The sequence below is a fragment of the Zea mays genome, chromosome 2, assembly GCF_902167145.1.
Source record: "Zea mays cultivar B73 chromosome 2, Zm-B73-REFERENCE-NAM-5.0, whole genome shotgun sequence".
Classification (NCBI taxonomy): domain Eukaryota; kingdom Viridiplantae; phylum Streptophyta; class Magnoliopsida; order Poales; family Poaceae; genus Zea; species Zea mays.
Genome location: NC_050097.1, coordinates 24,430,150 through 24,452,501, shown reverse-complemented (window position 1 = coordinate 24,452,501; position 22,352 = coordinate 24,430,150). Strand labels below are relative to the sequence as shown.

The window sequence follows — 22,352 nt, the reverse complement described above, 5'->3', positions numbered from 1 at the left end:
ATGGGTTCAATCCCTATGGAATGAGCGCTGCCCCGTACACATGTTGGCCCGTGTTTGTTATCCCAATCAATCTCCCCCCTGGTGTGTGCTTTCAAAGGCAGAATATATTTGTGTCGTTGATAATTCCCGGACACCCGGGGAACAAAATGGGCGTGTACATGGAGCCTTTGATCGATGAATTGGTACGTGCCTGGGAGGAAGGGGTATGGACGTATGACCGAGCTACGAAGACAAACTTCAGGATGCATGTTTGGTACCAGTACTCCATGCATGACTTACCGGCGTATGGGCTATTCTGTGCCTGGTGTGTTCACGGTAAGTTCCCATGCCCAGTTTGCAAGGAAGCTCTCAGGTTCATTTGGTTGAAAAAGGGTGGCAAATATTCATCCTTCGATAAACATCGACAATTTCTTCCTGATGACCATCCATTCCGCCTAGACATCAAGAACTTTACGAAAGGTGTCGTAGTGACAGACCGCCCACCTGCAACGATGACTTGTGCCGAAATTCGTCAATAGATAGATGGGCTCGTGGCCAATACAGAAGGTGGTTTTGTGGGATATGGTGAGCAGCATATGTGGACACATAAGTCTGGCTTGACTCGGCTCCCCTATTATGACGACCTGCTCCTTCCACACAACATTGACGTGATGCACACTGAAAAGAATGTTGCTGAGGCACTGTGGGCAACAATTATGGACATTCCTGATAAGTCAAAGGATAATGTGAAGGCAAGAGTGGATCTGGCAGCGTTATGTGATAGACCAAAACTAGAGATGAAGCCGCCAAGTGGCGGAAAGACGTGGAGAAGGCCTAAGGCCGATTTCGTCCTAAGCAGGGCCCAGAGGAAGGAAGTACTTCAGTGGATCAAGATGTTGATGTTCCCTGATGGGTATGCATCTAACCTGAGTAGGGGGGTGAACTTATCTACTATGCGAGTCTTAGGGATGAAGAGTCATGACTTCCACATATGGATTGAACGGATTCTTCCTGCGATGGTTCGAGGCTATGTCCCTGAGCATGTCTGGCTAGCGCTTTCAGAGTTGAGCTATTTCTTCCGTCAACTTTGTGCAAAAGAGTTATCTCGGACAGTTGTTGCAGACTTGGAAAGATTGGCCCCCGTGTTACTGTGTAAGCTTGAGAAGATATTTCCACCCGGCTTCTTCAATCCAATGCAGCATTTGATTCTTCATCTCCCCTATGAGGCACGAATGGGGGGCCCCGTGCAGGGACGTTGGTGCTATCCAATCGAGAGATGTCTAAAGACTATTCGAAAGAAATGTAGAAATAAATGCAAAATCGAGGCTTCCATTGCAGAGGCATACATTCTAGAGGAGGTCAAACTTCACAACAACTTATTATGGTGACAAACTGCCGAGCGTGCATAATCCACCCCCTCGTTACAATGATGGCGACAATGAATCGAACCTTAGCATATTTCGAGGCCAACTCGGAAGCGCAAGTGGCTCGACCACCAAGACCTTGACACATGAAGAGTGGCGGCATATCATGTTATACGTATTAACCAACCTTGAAGAGGTGACGCCATACATGGAACAATTTCTTCATGAATTCTGGCGTCGATCAAGGGATCCCACTCCACAGGAATATGACGCTCTTCTTAGAAAGGGTGCGAGAAATGGGTTGCCCGATTTCATTTCCTGGTTCAAACGTAAGGTATGTGCTTAGTTTGTAAAAGAGATACGTCTTTGAACTCAATTTAGCGTCTTTTAACTTGCGAATACTTGCAGGGCCAAAGAGATCTGTCTATGAGTGCCGAGTTGAGACAAGTAGCCAACGGCTTTGCTTATAGGGTCAAGAAATATTCTGGGTATGACGTCAATGGATACCGTTTTCGCACAACACACTACGACAAAAGTCGGCCCAATCGGAAAACAACGTGTTCTGGAGTCTTTACGCCGGGCCTTGACAATGTCGATTATTTTGGACGAATCGAAGAAATATACGAGCTCAATTTTTATGGTTCCAAACCTCTTACTCCAGTGATATTCAAATGTCATTGGTTTGACCCTCAAGTGACGAGACGGACACATTCTAATCTTGGGATAGTCGAAATTCGACAAGATTCCACCTTAGCAGGAGACGATGTCTATATCGTGGCCCAACAGGCCACACAAGTGTATTATCTCCCATATGTGTGTCAAACGAAAGAACATCTTAAGGGTTGGGATGTTGTGTATAAGGTATCGCCGCACGGGAGGTTACCTGTTCCTAACGATGAAGATTACAACTTAGACCCGGACACATATGATGGAGAGTTCTTCCAAGAAGATGGGCTAGAAGGGCGATTTGAGATAGACTTAACTGAAGCTATCGGAATGGACGTAGATATTGAAATGGTTGTTGATGAGGAGGATGATGAGGTGCAAAATGATAATGACTTAGTAATCCTTGAAGGCAATGATGAGGTTGCGTCTTCCGATGGTGTTGAGATTGAAATGCTTGATAGTGATGATGAGAGTTATGATCCGGCTAACCCCGACACATATGAAGATTATTTTTAATCGATGTAATGCTATATGACTTTTTATTTCGCACCTGTTTTTAAATACATCTTTTTATATGTGCTTATTTGTTTACCCTTAATTGCAGGTTGTTGGACAAATATGGTGGGCGGTTTCCTGAGGAGGAGGAGGGGGAGGAGGAGTAGGACGGCGGACGATGCAGAGCAGGCAGCGCAGCAGCACGAGGCAGAGCAGGCAGCGCAGCAACAGGCGGCGCCTCAGGACGACGACGACCAGCAGCAGGACGACGACGACCAGCAGCAGGACGCCTCAGGTTCAGGCGGCTCTAGTTCGAGGAGCATCTACCTGTGAGGCCCCGCGAGTCTCCTGTCGCGTCCCATACTTCGGGACAGACGGCCGTTGATTCGGCCGGAAGGGGAGAGGTATGTAACTTTATGTTCTTCATTCTTGTTCATATTATGTGTTCAAAATCATAATATAAACTAATACTTTTTATTTATCACTTGGACAGGTCTTGGACGGTTTTGGATTATGCTGGGGGTCATCGTCGCCCCCCCAACAACATCCTCGGCCTGCTGTGCAGGGAACACTTCCCTGGACTTGTGGAGTACGCCGGAGTGACGGGCCCAGCCTTCACCTTCGACCACTACGCCGTCGCCCCCGATGCAGTAGACCGGGACGACAGGGAATTCAATAACAAGGCGGAGCGGGTGAAGCAAGAGCTGTGGGTAAGTCTTAGTATAATGTAAAATATGTCGCATTCGTTGCAAAATCTTGAAATAATGTATGGATACATCGTTTTTGTATGCAGGATTTCTTCAGATGCGATGCTGGATACGAGGCTAGGGCGGATGTGGTGGCCACCACGAGCTGTAAGAAGCTCGTTGTGGACATGCACTATGAGGCCCGCATCCAGGCCATCATCACCTACCACGGCTCCGTCCTTGGGGAGAAGGTGACCAAACCTCAAGCCCGAACCATGTCGTTGACCAGGGAGCAGTATCTGCAGGTAAAGTCATGCATGTTTGGTACCAGTACTCAATGCATGAATTTTATTTTATCTTCTGATATGCACTTTATGTGTTTACTTTGCAGGTGATTCCACATTGGTGCGCCGCACATCCTCTGTGCTGGGAGCAGATGGTGGATAGGTGGTGTTCGGCTGAGTGGGACGAGGCACACACAGCTAGCCGGGAACGGCGTTTGATGATGCAAGGCCCGTCCCACCACCAAGGCAGCCGGAGCCTGGGCCAATATGCCGAAGCATGGGTACGCCACCTTTTTTATTTAGATATATAGCACTAAGTTAGATATTATTTCTAACTATCGCGTTGGTTTACGTTGCAGTCGGCGTCACATGGTGGCAGGCCTTGTTCCACCTTCTCGGCCTATGCTATGGCCCATAAGGGTAAGGCGACGTCCGACGTCACCTACAACCCGGATGACGGGCCCGAGGCCTACACCAACCCCGCCGTCTACAGCCGTCTCCATGACTACACCGCCATGGCGCAGGAGGTCCATGGCCCAGACTATGATCCGAGCACCGAGCCGATCGACCCCGATGTGCTGATGAGGGTCGGAGGAGGCAAGAGACATGGGCGGTACTGGATTGCCGACGGGGCAATCGACTCGTCCTCCACTCCCACTCTGTCTCAGGTGAGAGCAAGGAGCACGGGTTCGAGTCCAGCCATACGACCTCGGCACGACAGCTCACAGCATCGCATACAGCATCGCATACAGCAACTCGTCCTTTCTTGAGTTATATACCTTCTCTTTGAGTTACTATAACGTTGGCTTGTAATATTACAGACCTAACTAGAAGAAGAGAGGAGGGAACGTCAAGAGATGGAGGCAAGGATAATGGCGGAGCGGGCGGCGGCTGATCAGAGGATGGCAGAAATGTTCCAGTACATGCAGAGCCTTGGCGCCGCACAGGGCATCGCTCCACCACCTCCATTGTTCCCTCCAGTTGACCCTGCTCTCTTCCACACTCCTGTGAGTATCAAAATTGTAGTTAGATGTTTGTAATGCATCTGGTATAACACATGCAATCTCTTCTCTGTGCAGGGCCAATCTGGAGCGGCATCCAACAACCCTCCGGAAGGGTTCAGCCCAACGCAGCCCCGGTCAAACCGCCCACCTCTATGAAGTGTTGTGTTTTCATTGTTTTAGACTTCAAAACTTATGTATAATACTTATGTCTGTGTTTGATACTTATGTGAGAGCTTGCGACGTTTGAGACTTATGTTTGTGTTTGATACTTGTGTTGAACACTTATGTTTGTGATGGATATTTATGTTTGTGGTGACGGTTTTATGTTTGTGTTGGCTATTTATGTCTGTGATGATATCTGTGATGTATATATGTGATATATATGTGATATCTTATGTTTGTGTGGATGGAATACAAAAAACAAATAAAAAAGGTATATACTGGTCACTTTGCCGAGTGTTACACTCGGCGAAGAGGCTCTTTGTCGAGTGTCAGGGTCATAACACTCGGCAAAGAGCATAGACCTGGGCACCGGCTTAGGTTCTTTGCCGAGTGTTATGTCGCCGGCACTCGGCAAAGAGGTCGGCTTTGCCGAGTGCCGCACAGAACACTCGGCAAAGAGCCTGACATGGGGACCCTCCCTGACGGGTTCTTTGCCGAGTGTCCCAACTAACACTCGGCAAAGAAAGGCGGCTTTGCCGAGTGCTGCCTGGAAGACACTCGGCAAAGATATCTTCTTTGCCGAGTGCCAGCATTGACACTCGGCAAAGCCGCCGTCTCCGTCACCCGGCGCCGTAACGGTCGCTTTTCTTTGCCGAGTACTCCCTGGCACTCGGCAAACATCGTTGCCGAGTGCCCGAGAAAAAGTACTCGGCAAAGATGTCTTTGCCGATGTACTGTTTGTCGAGCCTTCTTTGCCGAGTGTTACACTCGGCAAAGCCTTTGCCGAGTGTTTTTATGTCTTCACCGAGTGCTTCAGGCACTCGGCGAAGCGATCGATTCCGGTAGTGGAGGATCTCTTTAACTTGTATGCATTCTGATGACTATTGAAGATGTTGTATTTTTCCTCTTTTTTCCTGTTATACATAATATTTTTTCATATTGGTTACAGGTATTGGATTGAGCAAGAGCTTGGAACAGAGATAAACCAATACCACCTCAGATAGGTCGGGCTATATATTACCAATAGTAATATGAGAGAGTGATCTTGTGGCCAGTTTCTTGAAGGAATAAAATTTGTGTAAATACTAGCTCACCAGATACGAATGCTACATTTTGTCTTATAAGAAAAATTGGAGTTAATTACACTTAAAAATGCTTGGGGCGTCAAATCAAAAACTAAACAAAGGTTTCCCAAAGAAAGGTATTTTTGGAACCGCACAGGTCTTTCAGACATGGCTAAATATCGTTACCTATCAGAAGTCGTGAGAGAATTCAACCTTGATTTCCTTGCGATAATGGGGAGAGGGAAATCAGACATGTCAAAATCAAATCTGGCACGTTTATCTGGTGGTTTGGATTTGGTTTGACATTCTCTCTTTGAGGGGGTAGATCAAGGGGGTCCTTCTAGGAGTTAGCTAGAGCAAATGTTCTTGACGTACCTGGACAGAGAATTCTATATTAAGTTTCACTTATGTAGTAGAGCAGATACATTTAAATGTATTCTCATGGTTGTATATGGCCCAACTCAAGATGAGTTTTAAGTCCGCTTTCCTTGCGGAGCTTGTACGGGCATGTCGACATAGTTCTCTAATAACTCTCATTGGTGGGGATTCTAATATCTTGAGAAACAACAAGAAGAAAAAATGACGGGTTTAATGATAATGATCGTTGGTCGTTTCTTTTCAATGCTGTGATTGATAACTTGGATTTAAGAGAAATAAATTTAACGAAAAGACAATACATCTAGGCAAATTCCCTTCCTAAATCAACCTATGAAAAGATAGATAGAGTTCTCTTGTCGACCGAATGGGAATTTAAATACCCTCTGATCTCGGCTCAAGCGTTGGATAAAGGTGTTTCAGATCACACCTCTTCGCTCCTTGACACTGGAACTCCTACTTTCGTTGGAAGCAACAAACCATTTATGTTTGAATTATGTTGGTAAAAGAGACATATGTCCTTGGGCCATTTGTATTCTGTTTTAGTGATAAGATGTTCAATATATTGTCTTAAACTAATATCTTGATATATGAGCATAGACACAGATATTTAAACTAAGGGCTAGTTTAGGAACCACATTTTTCTAAGGGATTTCTATTTTTCTAAAAAAAATAGTTTATTTTCTCTTAAAAAAATATAAATCTCTTGGAAAAATGGAATTCCTAAAGTAATTTTAATAGAGTAAATATCCATCGGATATAGATTGCGAGTACCCATTGCCATTCCTACTTCGGAGTACTTAGGCCCAGGGACGGACCCATAGGGGGCTAGGTGGGCCATGGCACACTCTAAGCCAAGCCCATCGGATAACCGCCCTATTCCGTTCATCTGTGTCGTTCCATGCGCGATGTTGCGATCCTTCGTCTTCCTCCATTCCAGGAACCGAGGGAGCAATGCCCAGGCCTAGAGTCCGAGACGACGCATACGCATCTGCCGATTTCGCCGTCAACAAGCACGAGCCGACTAGGACGCCGCGTGCACGCCCCTGGCCCTAGTGTCGCCGCTGCCGAGACGGTGGACGCGTTGACGAGAGGTCGAGAGACTGAGACGAGACGCGGCTTGCCGCCTTGGCCTTGGCCTTGGCCCGCCGGTCGTCGCTAAGACGCGCTGACGCCGTGACTCGCGAGTCGGGACGTCGTTCCCAGGCGACCCCGCCCTGGCCAGCCGCAGAGACGTGCAACACCGTTCCCAGTCGGGGAGCCTCTGAGACGCGCGATGCGCACGGTGCCTCGCCCAGCAGTCAGAGCACCTTGGCCTCTGCTTATCTCTCCCGTCCAGCACAACACTCTATAATCACGTCCTGCCCAGTAGTCAGAGCGACATCAATCTTCCAGATGAACACTCCGTAACTCATGCCTCCTATGCTAATGTATCATTGTCGTCTCTGTGCGGTTAGATGCGTGAAGATGAAGCGTGATGAGACAACTGGTGCTGCAATTGTAGCAAAAGTGGTGTGAAGTTAATTAGTGACTGGTTGTGAAATTTCGAAGATTGGATAAAAATGCATTTGTTAAAGTTAAAAATTATCCGCAAGTGTCTGTAGCACACGTTCCTCAGTTGGCAGTTAGAATTTAAAGGGAGAATTGGTGTTATGAAGTTGAAGTTAGTGCTGCAGAATCATTTCTTATGTGGATGTAAATATGTACGTGAAAAATTTATTGTGGCACTGCTTATATAAAAATACTAGATCTGCCACTGGACATACCATCAAGCGAAGAGATCAAACACGATCCTTCCTTCCATCAGCTGGTCGTAGCTTTGCCATGCGTCTGCGTTGCCGTAAGCCAAGCACACGCGTCGGCCCCTCACATGGATGGCGATGACGAAACGGAGCGGCAGTTGGCACCGGTCAGCAGACAAGACAAAAGACGCGGAAGGTCCCCGTCAGTCCATGTCCATCAGGCTGGCTTTGACAGCACCGACCCCGGTCAGGCGGCCACGACTCCCTGTCCCGTTAAATCACCGTCCTCCTGCCGTGCTGCCACCACTGCCACGGCGGCACGGCGCACGGCACGTCACCTGCCGCGGCGGCCGTGCCAGCCCAGCTCAGCCAGAGTAAAACGCGCAGGCCGCCTCCGCTGCGACGCACTCTGCCGGGCTGCCCGGCACTCCGCTTCCGCCACCGCCTGCCGCCCCAAAGTCCGAGCCACACCCCCGTGTGGCAGTGGCAGTGGCACCACCTCATTTATGGCGGCTACCTCCGCTCCACGTCTCGGTCCCATCGGCGGATCGGCCGGCCTTTCCTCCTCTCCCCGGCCCCTTCCTCGCTTCAGCTAGCTGCAGTGCAGTCCCGCCCATCTCTGACCCTGACCCTGTGCGTAGCTGGCTTGCAGCTAGCTGCTGCTGTGGCCTTTGGATCAATCTACAATAAACGAAACAAATAGGCCACCGCGGAACCATACGTTACCGTTACGAACGTAGAGCCGGCCGCTTTCTTTTCCCTGGGCTTTCTGTTCTACCGTCAACCGCGTCGTAGCTGTGCTAAAATTTTATTTCTTGCAATGAATCTAGCAATGCCATACATTTTAATTCTTATATAAACTTAGTCAAATTTAAACGATCTGACAAAAGTATATTGTTTTCTTTTCTGACAGAAGAGGCAGCAGTACTAAAATTTAACTAGTACGTGCTGATTACTCCGACTTCCTAGGCACCAGGAAGGGCAGTTGTCCGGCGCGCAATGCAGCACCAGACAGACAACCGGTCGTCCCCTACCACCGCATTCAAGCCCACTCGCCCCGCCCGGCGATCCCATGCAAGAAAGCACCTCGCCCCTAATAAATGCATGGCCCTGGTCCCGGCTGCCCGTCGATCGCCCGTAATAATTGAAGCCAGCCACGCTGCCCTTCCCTTCCCCTTGCTCTCGTCGACGTCGGAGCAGCAGCCCAGCCAGCAGGTGAAAAATCCGGAGCATTTATTATGGCCACCGGGATCCCCCTCGGCCTATAAAAATCCGTCTCGGCTCCTCCCCCTCGCTTCTCGTTCCTGTCGCCGCCCGAGGAGAGACGGAGAGCGACCGACCGCCATGGGGAGAACTCCGTGCTGCCACAGCAATGGGATCAAGAAGGGACAGTGGGCGCTGGAGGAGGACAAGCTGCTCGTCGACTACGTCCAGGCCAACGGTGCCGGAAATTGGCGCATGCTCCCCAAGCTCGCGGGTACGTACGTACGTGCTCTGTTCCTCGGTCGAGCCCAGCCCGGGCCGCCTGGTGCTGCATGCGTGACCTAGTTGTTCGCCTCGTGCTCGTCATTTCTTGAGCGACTCGTGGTGTAAAATGCGATGTGATGTGCCGCGCGCGCATGCATGCAGGGCTGAACCGGTGCGGCAAGAGCTGCCGGCTGCGGTGGACCAACTACCTGCGCCCGGACATCAAGCGCGGGCACTTCACCCCCGAGGAGCACAACTCTATCCTCCAGCTCCACGCCATCATCGGCAACAGGTAAAAGTCTCGAGCCTAAACTCCGTACTCTCTCTCTCCTCACGCGCCGTCACCGTCAGTACGTGCTGGAACGTTGTGGTGTCGATCAGGTGGTCCACGATCGCGGCACAGCTGCCGGGCCGGACGGACAACGAGATCAAGAACTACTGGAACACGCACATGAAGCAGCAGCTCCGACAGGAGGCGCTCGCCGTCGCCGTCGCCGGCGAGGGCGCTGGCGCGCAGCTCGCCAAGGCGGCCGCCGCGTCCTGTCCCGTCGCTCGCCACATGGCCCAGTGGGAGACCGCCCGCCTCGAGGCCGAGGCGCGCCTCTCCCTGCTCTCGTCGACCTCGGCCACGACGATCGTCACCTCCGCCACCGCCTCTTCCTCCTCGTCCACCGTCGCGCCCGAGCACGCGGCGCCCGACATCTTCCTGCGCCTCTGGAACTCCGAGGTCGGGGATTCTTTCCGCGGCACCGCAGTGAAGGGGCATGGTCCGGCGTCGAGTGGTGTGCCGGCGGCGCTACCTGCTGAGCTCGGCGACGACGATTCCTCGGCCGCGTCGACCTACGGGACCGAGGCGGCGGCGAGCGACGACTACCAGTCGTTCCTGGACCTGGCGGCGATGGAGGAGTTCGGGCTGCTGCAAGGCCGGCTCGACGCGTTCTCGGTGCTCCCGCATGTCGACGTGTTCGCCGAGGCGCCCTGCTGCCTGTTCGAGTAGCTTTGCTGTTTGCTCGATCTCATTTCCAGACCCACTCAGAGTAGTCACCAGAGTAGTAGACTAGACGTACGTGGCCGCGTTCTGCATGCGTTCGTCTGCGTACGCGTACGTACATACATACGTACACATGCCGGTTGTCTTGGGGACGACACGATGGCGTATGTACAGTACGTGCCTGTACGCAGCGAGCGGATGGGTGCAGGAGTTGGCGTGTGACAGTATGCAAGTCTGTGCCCTAGAGCAAGAGGTTTTTGGGACTGCTCTAGCCGTGGCATTTCTCTGGTGAATGTCGTCAACTTTCAAGTCTTTTGCCTCTGCGTGTGTACATTGTCGCGGTTTCGATTTGTGTGTTCTGTGTCTGTGTGTGTGGTGTGGGTCAGAATTCTCTGTTGTATGTATCACCAGTTTGGATGAGAAAAGAGTACGCACTTTTTGCAGGATCGAGGGTGGCCGTGCCCCGTGCGTGCACTCCACGAATCACGCTGATGACAGATGTGGTCCGGTCCAATCAAGTAAATTCAGATTTTTAAATACGTGAAAACTTGCGCTCCTAACGCGCGCCAGCAGGCAGTGTACATGACCGTGCAAAATAGATTGGAATTTAGCTTGAAATACTGTTGTAGATGGGTGACAATATTTACATGCATATGTGAAATGTTGCTACTCGTAACAAAGTAAGGCATCATAGCATCATACTGATCATAGCACAAGTATGTCGACCATAGCATAAGCGCCATACTGATCATATATAGCAGAAAACAAAAACCATACCTATGGATCATATATAGTAGCACAAGCTAGACTGAAGAAATTTATACACTGTGAAAAACCATATTGACCACAGCAAAAGACGAAAAAACATACATAGTACTCCCTCCGTTTCTTTTTATTAGTCGCGGGATAGTGCAATTTTACACTATCAAGCGACTAATAAAAAGAAACGGAGGGAGTAATAAACATAAAAACCATACATACTGAAACAGAATAAATTCAGAAAGGAAATTGTACCTTACGGACATAACAGGTAAAACCATACCTACCAATCATTGCAGTACAAAAGTAAAGTGGACTAAATTTACAATAGCGATAACAAACTAGACTGAATTTGACATAACAAATTCTGTGGGAAAAAATATACCCTGCATACTAAAGGCATTATCGAGGGACATACGTTCAAGACAATAATATATCACATTTTATACGAGTCGACATCATGTGTTACTAGAACTTATTTGGTTCGAACGATATCAAAGTAAAAAATTAGAATAATTTATCCCAATTTCTTTGGATCCTCTACTAAGTTCTAACCAAACAACCTTTTATATTATTAGCGGTTCATAGTAGGCGCGCGGAGTCGCAGCACTGTCCTTCCTTCGAACGTCCACGAAGAGAAAGAGCGGTTGTCTCTAGGTGGCGTGCGTACGTACGTACCGGGACCAGTGGGACTGGGAGACGTGCATATATGTATCGACGTATCATGTCGTATATAGATGCCGTCCGTATGGTACGTACGTCCTCATGCATGCGCTGCGCAGTAGTAGAGTAGACGCCCGATCGAGCCGGCCCGATGATTCAGGTCGATTATGCAAGCCCGCATGGCCATGGCCGGCGGCAGCGCGCTTCACTTTTCCACCGCGAAATCAAATAAACGCCGGTCCCCGCGCGCGGCGTCGATCGATCGTCGCATCTGCACGACCATATACCACCGGGGGTCCACGCCGACCCCGTACGGAGGTGCACCGGCCGGATCGCTGGGACCGGCATCCGCCGAGGACGAGGACCATCATCTGACCGTGAGAGAAGGGAGGAAAAAAGACAGTATGAAATTGCCCAGACGCTGCCTGCGGTTTCATCGGCAGGACGTCGCTCTACGTACGTACGTACGCCTGAAGAATGCATGGTTTTCTCGTACCCGGACATTTCAATTATGATGCGCGGATTAATAAATTGTACGTAGTTCGTCGGCATTGAAATGACATAGGTGTGGTCTAGCTACAAATAGAACAAGCCGGAACCTTTTAAATTGTTATTATTATTGTAATACAGTTAAATGCTTATTGAGTACTACTCTTTCCAATTTAGCCGTCATGCTCAGTTTTACTCTCCTCTAGTAGTAGTAATGGATGAGGTGTTTTAACTATCAGAGAGTAATAAAACTGAGCATGGCTGCTGAAAACATACCTTTGTATAAGGGAGGGCACAGATCTGAAAGTTTTACTCTTCATGTATATATCATATCCTAGGTATATTATAGTATACCTTTTATAAATTTGGTTAAACTTTAAAACTTCTGCTTTTTAGATAATGAGACACGATTTTATTTTGGGACTTCTCACAACGTAGGAGGTTCACTATAGCTGTCAGTGGCCAGAGCGCATCTCATTCAAAGTTTCGGAGCATATATGTGCTATCAGCCTCAACCTCGATGACGACAAAACTGCCGAAGCCACATGGGGAGGCCCGTCAGCTTTCAGCCCAAACTAGTACAACGTTGCTGTTCGGCCCAGGCCGAACGAAACGGTCCTTCGTCGAGGATCGAGGCCCGCTTCGCTTTAGATGTCAATGTTCGGGATAATTCCTGTAATGTTATCTAAGGCTATAACTTTTTTCTTATTATGATTTAAAACTAGCTAGGTGTCCCGCACGATCAGTATGGGCAACTAGTTTGTTTTACTGTAATTATTAAATGAAGAGCTTGAATCTAAATAAACAGATTCCCATCGTAAAAAAATTAACTAGCTAAACCAGGCTCGGTGCACATCCAAAATTATAGGATTCTTACATATATGAAAATATATAGCAGGCTAGCAGCACAAACGAGCAGAAACTCCAAATTCGACCGGGTATGCAGAAGAACATGTGAGGAAAATGGCTGTCACTTCCTTTTAGGGTTTTAAGACTAATAATACTCGTAAAAACAATTCTCACGAAAACATTTTCGAGAAACCTTACACCTTTTAACATTTTCCAGACAGCCCGTTTCAGGAGCTTGGTATTTAAGTATGGGGGTTATTCAGGTGCTACGAAAAAAGCTGTACATGAAAAGAACATGACAGATGCACATGAATACTACAAACTTAAATCCGCGGCAAGGAACAAAGAGACGGGCACAAAAACAATAACACCAGAAGAAAACAAAATGTCTGCTTGAATGTCAACAACAACAACAACAGCGTGACCTCTTAACTACACACAAGAATGTTTCTCGTCAAGCATTCAACATGTACACCACCAAACGCCTGCCTTGGAAGCGATATCAGTATATACAGCAGCAGCAGTAGGCTTTACAAACTTTCGAAGACACACTACACACTTGATAGAGCGAGAGGACCAAGCAATCACTGGCTGACGTTTTTCACTTTCTGCTCGGTCTGACTTGGAAGGTTTCTTAGGCTCCGAAGCAACCGATGAGCTTCTTAGGAGCGTGGCCGGTGGCCCGGTACTTGGCAGCCATCTCCTCGGCCTTCAGGACCTCCTCACCGCGTTTTGCCTCCACCATCGCTCGCTTCTCTTCGGCTTCCTTGTGTATCATTGCAACCTTGTTCTTCATCTTCTCTGCATATTCAGCCTTCTTCTTTTCCAGTTGTTCCTGAACATGAATAAACCATATAAGCTGTAGCTAAGAGGATATCACCTTTTAGGGGGGGAGGGGGGGTGGCATATTAGTTCCACTGGATCTATTCTTTTCCAAATTCCTCTATAATTGATTAATTGTTATCGGTGGCTCAAGTCTCTATTAAAATATGGGACAGACTTAAACTAGTAAGTGCACAGACGATAAAAAAGAGTATTCCTTCAATGACATACCTCAATCTTCTTCAGTTCAGCTTCTATGTTTGCTTTCTTTGTGTTTTCCCATGAAAGAATAGCGGATACTTTCTTAGCAGCCCTGTCACAGTTATGCGTATTAATTCAAGTTAGGAATTTCCACATCTCCTGCCTATGGTTTATATCAACTTCTATTGGATATTGAGAATCTAAATATGATATCTTCCAATTGACATACTATGTTATCCTGTTTGCCCTTATGGCTTTTTCTTGTTTTAGTTTGAACTGAGCAGAATTTTATATCCACACTGCCCTGGCTGTACAGAAACCAGTATTAAACTTCCAATTTGCTTTGATGAAAGAATTATAGATGACTGAAGAAAGCATTGCAAAAATTGCATCTACTGCAACAGACAAATAATGGTTCCACTGAAGACGATTTCAGGGGAATGGATAAGGTGAGAAACATACTTGTTCTCAGCTTTTGTCTTCTCATTCTCTTCCCAAGCTTTGATCAAAGAGTTCCTCTTCTCTGTTTCCACCCTTGCAAGAGCGAGATCTGCAGACCATGTTTCAGGTTTTAATTGGCAACTTGTACTCAATCTCGATGACACAACAATTATTCAATAATTACCCCTGTCATTGGAGCCCCCTTGCTTCGCAGGGGCAGGCTTCTCGGGAGCAGGTTCATCTGCAACTTCTGGAAAGACAGAAAAAAATAGAGAATTTATGCCTGCTTTGGCGCAAAAACTAAATTCAGATTCATAAACAGTTTTTGCTGAACAATTTTATATGGAAGAAAGAAGCTAGCAAGTGGTTGTATGCTGATCAATGATCCAATCCAACCCATTAGCATCACAGAGCAAAATGTAATTTATGTCGCTATACTATTATCTTTGCAGGAGCATGCACTTGAGTTTGCAATGCTCAACTTATTTGTGTCCATATCCAGGTCCTGCGTAACTGCTGCTTACATAGCTTGTTCAGTGAGAAAGATTGTAGATTTCCTTTCTCTTATTTGACTAGTACACTCTTGCATGCGTAGGATTAATCTTATTCTAAACTACACGAACTACAAAGCAATAGATAGTATTGATAGTAACCATAGAAACCTCTCTAGATCTTTCAGGAAGGAATTACCAAATGATGACATAGTGTTCCAACTTCTAAGTATTCAATGGTCAGTCTTCTGCTCTTCTTCTCAAAGAGTGGCAGAGCTCTTGTCTTTTTGTTCAGAAAACGAAAGTGGTTGGTCTTCTGAAGATCCAAGACCAGGTCACCAGCATAGTTAATGCAAAATAATTAAAAAAAACTAGTGACTACAAAACTGAATATTCTTCTATGTATTTGTGCTGTGTTTAACAAATTTTTAGAATATGGTGTCTTGGTTGATTAATTAGCTGTATGTGTGAGACATAATGTTCAACTTGTATACAAGTATGTTGGCACCTTGCTAAATTTTTGTGCCTCGAGAAAAATATATAGTTCCAGGCAAGACGGCTTTGGTTGTGCATAAGCAGGCTTTGGAGGATTAATATAGGCATATAACTAAAGATGGATGATGGATCAACATGATAAAATAGATAAACCAGATAACAGCAAGTTGCCTGGAACTGGAACGCCAGCTCAAATTTGCCACCCACTCTGTTCGGTTGATTATATGCTCATGTTTTTGGCTATTTAAAGAATAGAAATAAGTTGAATTTTCAGGAGCTTATTTTGTATATCTGCATAACCTTAGTGAAACTGAATGCTTCAAAAGCGCATGGTTTCATCATTTGCCCGCCTATGCAAGGAACTGATGTACATCTTTGAAGACTTAGCAGCAACAGAAAGCAATTGTCATCAAGCTGTGATGGGGCATGTCTATTTTTTGTGAAGTATCAGACAGTTCTTCCTATTTCTTCAAATCATGGAGGAATTATTTGGGTGTTAGAAAAGACAAATTCTGTTTTTTTCCTGCTTTGTTGTTCGATTTAGATTAGTGAGTACAGATTTCAAATGACAGATGAATCATAATAAGGTTTATGGTAAATTCTAACTTTCTTAACAGTATGCAAAATTGTTCTTCATACTCCTTTGTTTCTGTCTGATTACTTTCCTCTTAGCATGAAACTTCGAATCTTTCTATAGAGTTTAGGATTTATTCTTTTTTGAACGCGAAAGCTGCGCCTGCACGTCATTATACTGAGATAGAAAAACGGTCGGCATACATGCAGATTCTAAGGGCATGTTTGGTTCAGTTTTTTCTGACCAGTTTTTCTGAAAATCTGACTGTAGGAAGAATCTGGCTATGGGAAGAATCTGAGTATCATTACGATTACGTGTGGAGGAAGATAAAGTTATTCATAGGACTTAGGATCTAGAAAGTGACGGATTCCTACTATTACAACGACTCAACCGGTTATGTGTTTATGTTGATTTTGGATGGTTTTTGCCCCCAACGAATTTTATAGAGGCTGGCTGAAAAGCTGAGCGTTTGGCAGTCCGCAGCAGATTTTGGTGGCCAGAAGCTGCCAGAAGCCGAAACAAACAGGCCCTAAGGCCTTTTTTTTGTTATTTTAGAGGGAACAGGGATTGAATAAAGGGAAGAACGATAAGAGCAGGCAACAAGGGACAAACAGCTTGTTCGCTGCGGCTTGCTGCGGCTGCAATCCGGCTGCGGCTGCGGCTTCTACAGTATTTTTCTCTCTATGGATTGCAGCTGCAGCAATCCAAACAGCTGCAACAGTGTCGGCTTGTAGCCAGCCGAACACGCCCAAAAGGCGGAGAGAAAGTGGAGAATTCAGGAAAGTTCCAGAGCCATCTTTTTCTCTGAATCAAAATCTGAAATTTTCGCTGAAAATAAATCGCAAGCAAAGGAAATACTACATGCCTAGTCATCAAATAACTGCTAGCATACTTTTAGAACCCTCAAACCAAAAACCTACGATGGCCACGTCGTCCTAAAACCAATTTTCGAAGTGAGGCGACTATCCCAAAAATGTTAAAACCTTTTTACCCCGTGCGCCCTTTCGGAACTTGACAAGCAATTCGTCCGTAGTAGTTGGCAAGTTAGCAGGCGTGGCTACCACTCTAAAAAAAGGGGGAAACCAGTTAGGAAGCTGGTAAATAATCCTGAAAATCGATGACTCGCAGATTTACTTCAGTACGTTTTTTTTTACGACAGAACTAGAGTACTTTAGAACTTGGTCGAAGGTTCCAATGTGATTTGCACCTCACAACCCCCTAACAAGAAAATTTTGTTGTCTAAGAGAAGTAATCGGACCAAATACGTTCGGGTGTACAAGTACAACCAACACCAAAGGATCACGCCGGCAACAAATCAGGGAACCCATGAAAAGGAGAAGCAAACCGACTGCCAAGGATTACAAGTCACAAGTACCTAGTACTGCCAGCCACAGTACAGCTACCAGAAAGTACAGAGCGACGAACCAAAACATAGGGTAGAGAGAGGAGGAAAGTTTCTCCCAATTCGCGGCACATGAATCTAAAGCACACACCAGTCCGCCAGCGCCATGTTTCCATCGCAAGCCTTGGACTACATAGAGGGGGGCAGAATTAATTAATAAAGCAGAGCAGAGAGCAGGCTGTACTCACTCTCGACGATGGCCAGGGCCTTGGAGTCGTCGGCCGGCGGCGGCGGCGGCGGCGGGTCGGTCGCGGGGATGACGGCCTTGTCATCGGCTACGTCCTCCTTCGCCGCCGCCTCGGGCTCCTTGGTGACCTCCACCTCCACCTTCTTGGCCTCCTCCTCAGCCATGTTGCTGTCTTGTGGGAGAGGCTTAGCTGTTGCTGTTGAGTGTGTGTGTGTGTGTGTGTGTGTGTGTCTGTGCGAGCGTGGTGGCGGGCGCGTACTAATAGCAACCGGTTTTAACTGTTGGCCGTGTCTGCTGGACTCTGTCTAGACGAAGCTGGAAGGGGAGGGAGCGGAGGCTAGCTTTGGTGTGTTTCCGAATTCTGACAGAGGAGAAGACGGCCTCGTATTCTTAGTAGTTGTAGGTAGATGGGTGGTGCGTTTATTCAGAAGTTGATTGGTTTGCGCTGCTAACGACAAGAGTTATCTTAGTGGGAAATTTTTTATTTTGTGTAAGTTAACCCGATTCAGTATAGTTGGTGCAACAAGATCGGTTCAGGAGAGCGAGACGCGCCGTAACCGTGACCGTGACCCGTTCATTTCATCTAGTGTGGTTAAAAAAAGAGTCGGCAAGAAAGTGAGAAACCCATGGGCGCGTACGTGACGGCGACCCGGGCCGGCGCATCATGGCGTGCAATGGGCCCGACGCGGGCGCAGCGCGTTGGCTCCCAGCGCAATTGCGCTGTGCCGTGACGAGTTGGCCGGGCACGTCGCCCCCGCGGCCCGCGCCGCTGGGCGCTCGGATCCCGTGAGCGCGGAGACTCTGGTGGCCGTTGCACGAAGCGTCGTCGCCACCGCGCGCCGGCAACGTTCGTTTCGTTCAACACCGCCGTACGCCCCCCCCCCCCCCCCCCCCCCCCCCCCCCCCCGGGGCCGTGGACACTGTTGACAGAATGACAGACGGACCACGGACGGACGTCCAGTATACTATACTATACGGAAGCACGGAGCAGTAGCACGCGGCCCGGGACTGGGAGGCCGCAGCTTATCCGGGGCAAACGTGTACCAGCGCGGCATCAATGTGGGCGGCGACGTCGCTAAGGACCATCGGTGATCATCATAGCTAGGCTTCCGTTCCGTTCCTCGCATCGTGCGTCCGCTCGCCATTGGGTCGTCCCGTCCGTAGTAGAGATGGCAATGGGGACCCGATCCCCGATTCCCCGCGGGGAATTCCTCCATTAGGGGATGGGGGTGGGGAAGAAACTTCCCCCGCGGGGATATAAACGGGGAAAATTTATCCCCCGATGGGTAAATGGGGATAGGGACGGGGAAGCATTCCCCATCCCCGTTCCCCGCGGGGACCCGTTAAACTTGTACGTGACTATGTTTTTGTGTACTAGTTAACGACAAAAATAAATAATTACCTTATCAAGAGACCACTAATTGTACAAATGTGTTCATTTTGATGTATGCATAATGATTTCTTATATTTGACAATGTGTATAAGTGACAATATTTAACATCAATAGCAAAGTACGTATGTATTAATTGTAATTTAAACGGGGATGGGGATCCCCGTTGGAGATTTATCCCCGCGGGGAACGGGGATGGGGAAGAAATGCTCCCCGCAAGCGTTCGTGGGGATCCCCACGGGGAAGTTTTTTCGTCGCGGGGACGGGGATGGGGAGCTATTCCCCGGCGGGGAATTCCCCGTTGCCATCCCTAGTCCGTAGCCTCGCCGAATCGTCGTTCCTATCCTAGTCCTGGGTCGCCGTCGCCGGGGGCCCCAACGGGAAGCCCCACCGTTACGGGTGTTCCCCCGAGGAGCCGGGGCGTGCGCAGCGCGCATCTGTCCGCGCCCACCCGGAGACGGCGGCCGACAAGTGTTCTGCGCGGCGCTTTCGGCACGGGAATTTGCGCGGTTTTGGGCGGTTCCGGCGGGGTCTCTCGTCCACATGGCGACGCCTGCCGTCCGCGGCCCGGGGGAGTCGGTCGGTTGTAACTGGGATCCCAGCACAGATTTTATTTTACCTCTATTTTATTTAAATTTTTATGTTTAGGTGTCTAGTACAACTAAAACCGTGTGAAATGTGATAGCCGTATCCATGGCGATGAAGAAGCTGCTCGGTTTTTCGGGTAGGCAACTGTCCACGTGGTTCAGGTTGTTTATAGTACTAGTTTACTAGATTTGTTTTGATTGTTCATACCGTTGGCAAGTCATGGGATAGCTGGCCAACTAAGCCTTGTCGTTTCGATGGTAGAGGGGGGGCCCGGCCTTGGAGTGCAACTGTCCAAGTCCAACAATGTGCTGGAGCAATGATTTAGCAGGCAAATGGACAAGAAGCCAACGTGCATTGCCTTGCCTTGCTGGTGACCGGTGAGTGCGTCCAGCTGTTGCAAACGTACTCGGGCCGGCTGAGTTAACAGAGCGGGCGAGCATTATTATAAGCAGCCACAAGAAATCTGGTTCGATATTTCCTCTGTATGGAAACCATCAGGGAGGAGTACACGCATCACATGATCAGAGACTCGTCGTCGTATACACGCCACCCCTCGCTGTCTTCTTCTTCTTTAACCAGATATAAACTGGCCTAAAGCAAGCAGGGCTGTAACCAAGCCAACATGTTCGCAGGTTAGCACATGGAAACAGAACACAGCTACAACTACAACACAGTGATATGGATGCATGCGGCTAGGCACGCGTCAGTCAGACTACGGGCTACGGCTCTGATTTTCCTTGCAGCTAAGAACACAATCAGGCAGGCTCTCTCAAAAATCTTGCATCCACATCCTCACGGGCCCCGCTGGCATCGCGGGGATAACGTGGCCCGCTCGACAGCGACGCGTGTCGGTAACCCACCGATCCAGTCGTCATTATTATCCCTGCTAACCCTTACCAGCCAAAAAAAGATTAGAGAGGCTAAAATTATCTTTGTATTTAAAGTTTGACAGCCACAAAACCGGAGTAGGATCGAGAGACCAGAATCTCCTTCTTATTTAAAATCCTATTCAATCTACTCCGATTTTATGCCTTCTAAACTAGCACTCCTAGTACTCACATGCATGCTTTTAATCGGTTAGCTTCGGCCAACGATCCGTGCCGATACGCTGCAGACGTTGCAGCCACTTGGAATTTTTCGACTACCTGCGTGCCATCACCACCACCTTGCCCCCAACTTCGTCCCCGGGTGCCTTGCGGCGATTTTCTTCTCGTTACCCAGCTCTTTCTGCCGTCCTGGTGGGTGGTGGTGACAGCACGATGTTTATAATCTGCGCAGTTTCCGTGTGCCTGAGGGGGGTTGCATTTTGCTTTTCCTTGATAAAGAAAGATGTGTGCATTCTTTATCTTCAGGCTAGGGTTTTACAGATGGAGGGATGGGCGCTATGATCTGGAGGGTGATGTTTATATCAGTAGTATGAGCCAAGCCACCTGGAGTACACGGCTGCCCGGGTGGGCTTGCATTATTCCCGGTACAGCCGGGTCTTTATGCATGACTACGCATGCATTGCTGCTGGAGATTCTGTCGACAGCAAAGCAACATAAACGGAATCTTTTTTAGCTGTGGCTAACATTGTCTCAGCTACCTACGTTCCTGAAATGCGCGTGCTAAAAAACTGTTATGTGTTGTCTGAAAAAACAGACTTCTGTGTATTCATATATATAGTACTGAACACGCTATATGTTGTCTGAAAAAAGGACAGGTCCTCAGAATCCAGTGGTTCACAGGTTGGAGCGGCGGATTCTCTCTCCACAGACAAGAGTTCCTCGATCGACATGCCGGACTGCAATAGTTCACGAGACGGTGGTTCATTGAATTGAACACAGGCATACGATTCATGGATAGGTCAGTGCTTTCAGGTTGACATCTTGGTCACGCAACCAGCCAGTGCTTTCAGCTTCACTTGCGCCAAGTGATCTCCGCCTCATTTGCAGTTGTGAAACGACTGACTGAGTCGGTGCCCTCTCGTGCGCGTTCCTGAGATTTCTTACGGCGATCAGGCGAAGACCCCTTTTTTCTCAGCTTCATTTATTTTTTGCCTCCTCTTTCCTCACGAGATTATGTAAGGTCTTTCCAGTCAAAAAGGGGGGTTGACAATCGTCACGTTCACGTTTTACACCAAAAATCCTAGTCGAGAAAGTGTTCGATGCATGCAAAATCTGTGCGGCTTCCGCCGGTCGATGTGGCGGAAGATTGTATGGAAAGGGCGACGAGGTTCTGCGTCGTAGCGGCAAGGTTTCCTTGTGCAAGTTAATCGGATATTGTTTGCTGGAAAGCTTGCAAATGACAATACACGGACAGGTTCAGAAGAACCCCCAAATAACGGCTGTCCCGTTAGTCCAAAGCAGCTGAGAAAGAGAGAGAGAGAGAGAGATAGAGAAGGGCTTGATGGCCCATCAGAGTTCTTTCATCACTGCGAAACCGAAAGCATGTGCATTATGTGTCATGCTTTATTCGTTGGTTCAGCACAATTGGCCACACTGGAAAGAACTGGTCGGCCTAGGACGCGAGGTAGACAGGGCCATGATTCTCATAAGGTGACACTGTCAAGAATCAAGAAACTGAATTTATAGTTTTAATAGGGCCCCGATGGTTCCTTCCCTTTAAATAAGATAATGGCAAACAACCACAATGCCATGATGATGGATTCGGGTATCGCAAAAATCGGAGAAATGCTATCTGTGCTTTACAATTAACTAAGGCCATGTTTGGAACCTCCACG

General features: G+C 48.1%; 2 protein-coding genes across 2 annotated transcripts; one reads left to right on the top strand and one right to left on the bottom strand.

The window, feature by feature from the left end:
* The first annotated feature begins 8,892 nt into the window (after positions 1 to 8,892).
* Positions 8,893 to 10,723, top strand: LOC542612 (transcription factor MYB17). The gene is made up of 3 exons (XM_008670875.3): positions 8,893 to 9,298; positions 9,451 to 9,580; positions 9,670 to 10,723. Exons 1-3 carry the CDS (start codon positions 8,926 to 8,928, stop codon positions 10,283 to 10,285), a joined length of 1,119 nt encoding a protein of 372 aa, XP_008669097.2. The 5' UTR covers positions 8,893 to 8,925; the 3' UTR covers positions 10,286 to 10,723.
* Positions 10,724 to 13,412: 2,689 nt separating this feature from the next.
* Positions 13,413 to 18,000, bottom strand: LOC100304007 (remorin). The gene is made up of 5 exons (NM_001165540.2): positions 17,654 to 18,000; positions 14,688 to 14,753; positions 14,525 to 14,612; positions 14,093 to 14,174; positions 13,413 to 13,874 (listed from the first exon to the last, which is right to left on the bottom strand). Exons 1-5 carry the CDS (start codon positions 17,814 to 17,816, stop codon positions 13,674 to 13,676), a joined length of 600 nt encoding a protein of 199 aa, NP_001159012.1. The 5' UTR covers positions 17,817 to 18,000; the 3' UTR covers positions 13,413 to 13,673.
* Positions 18,001 to 22,352: the final 4,352 nt, after the last annotated feature.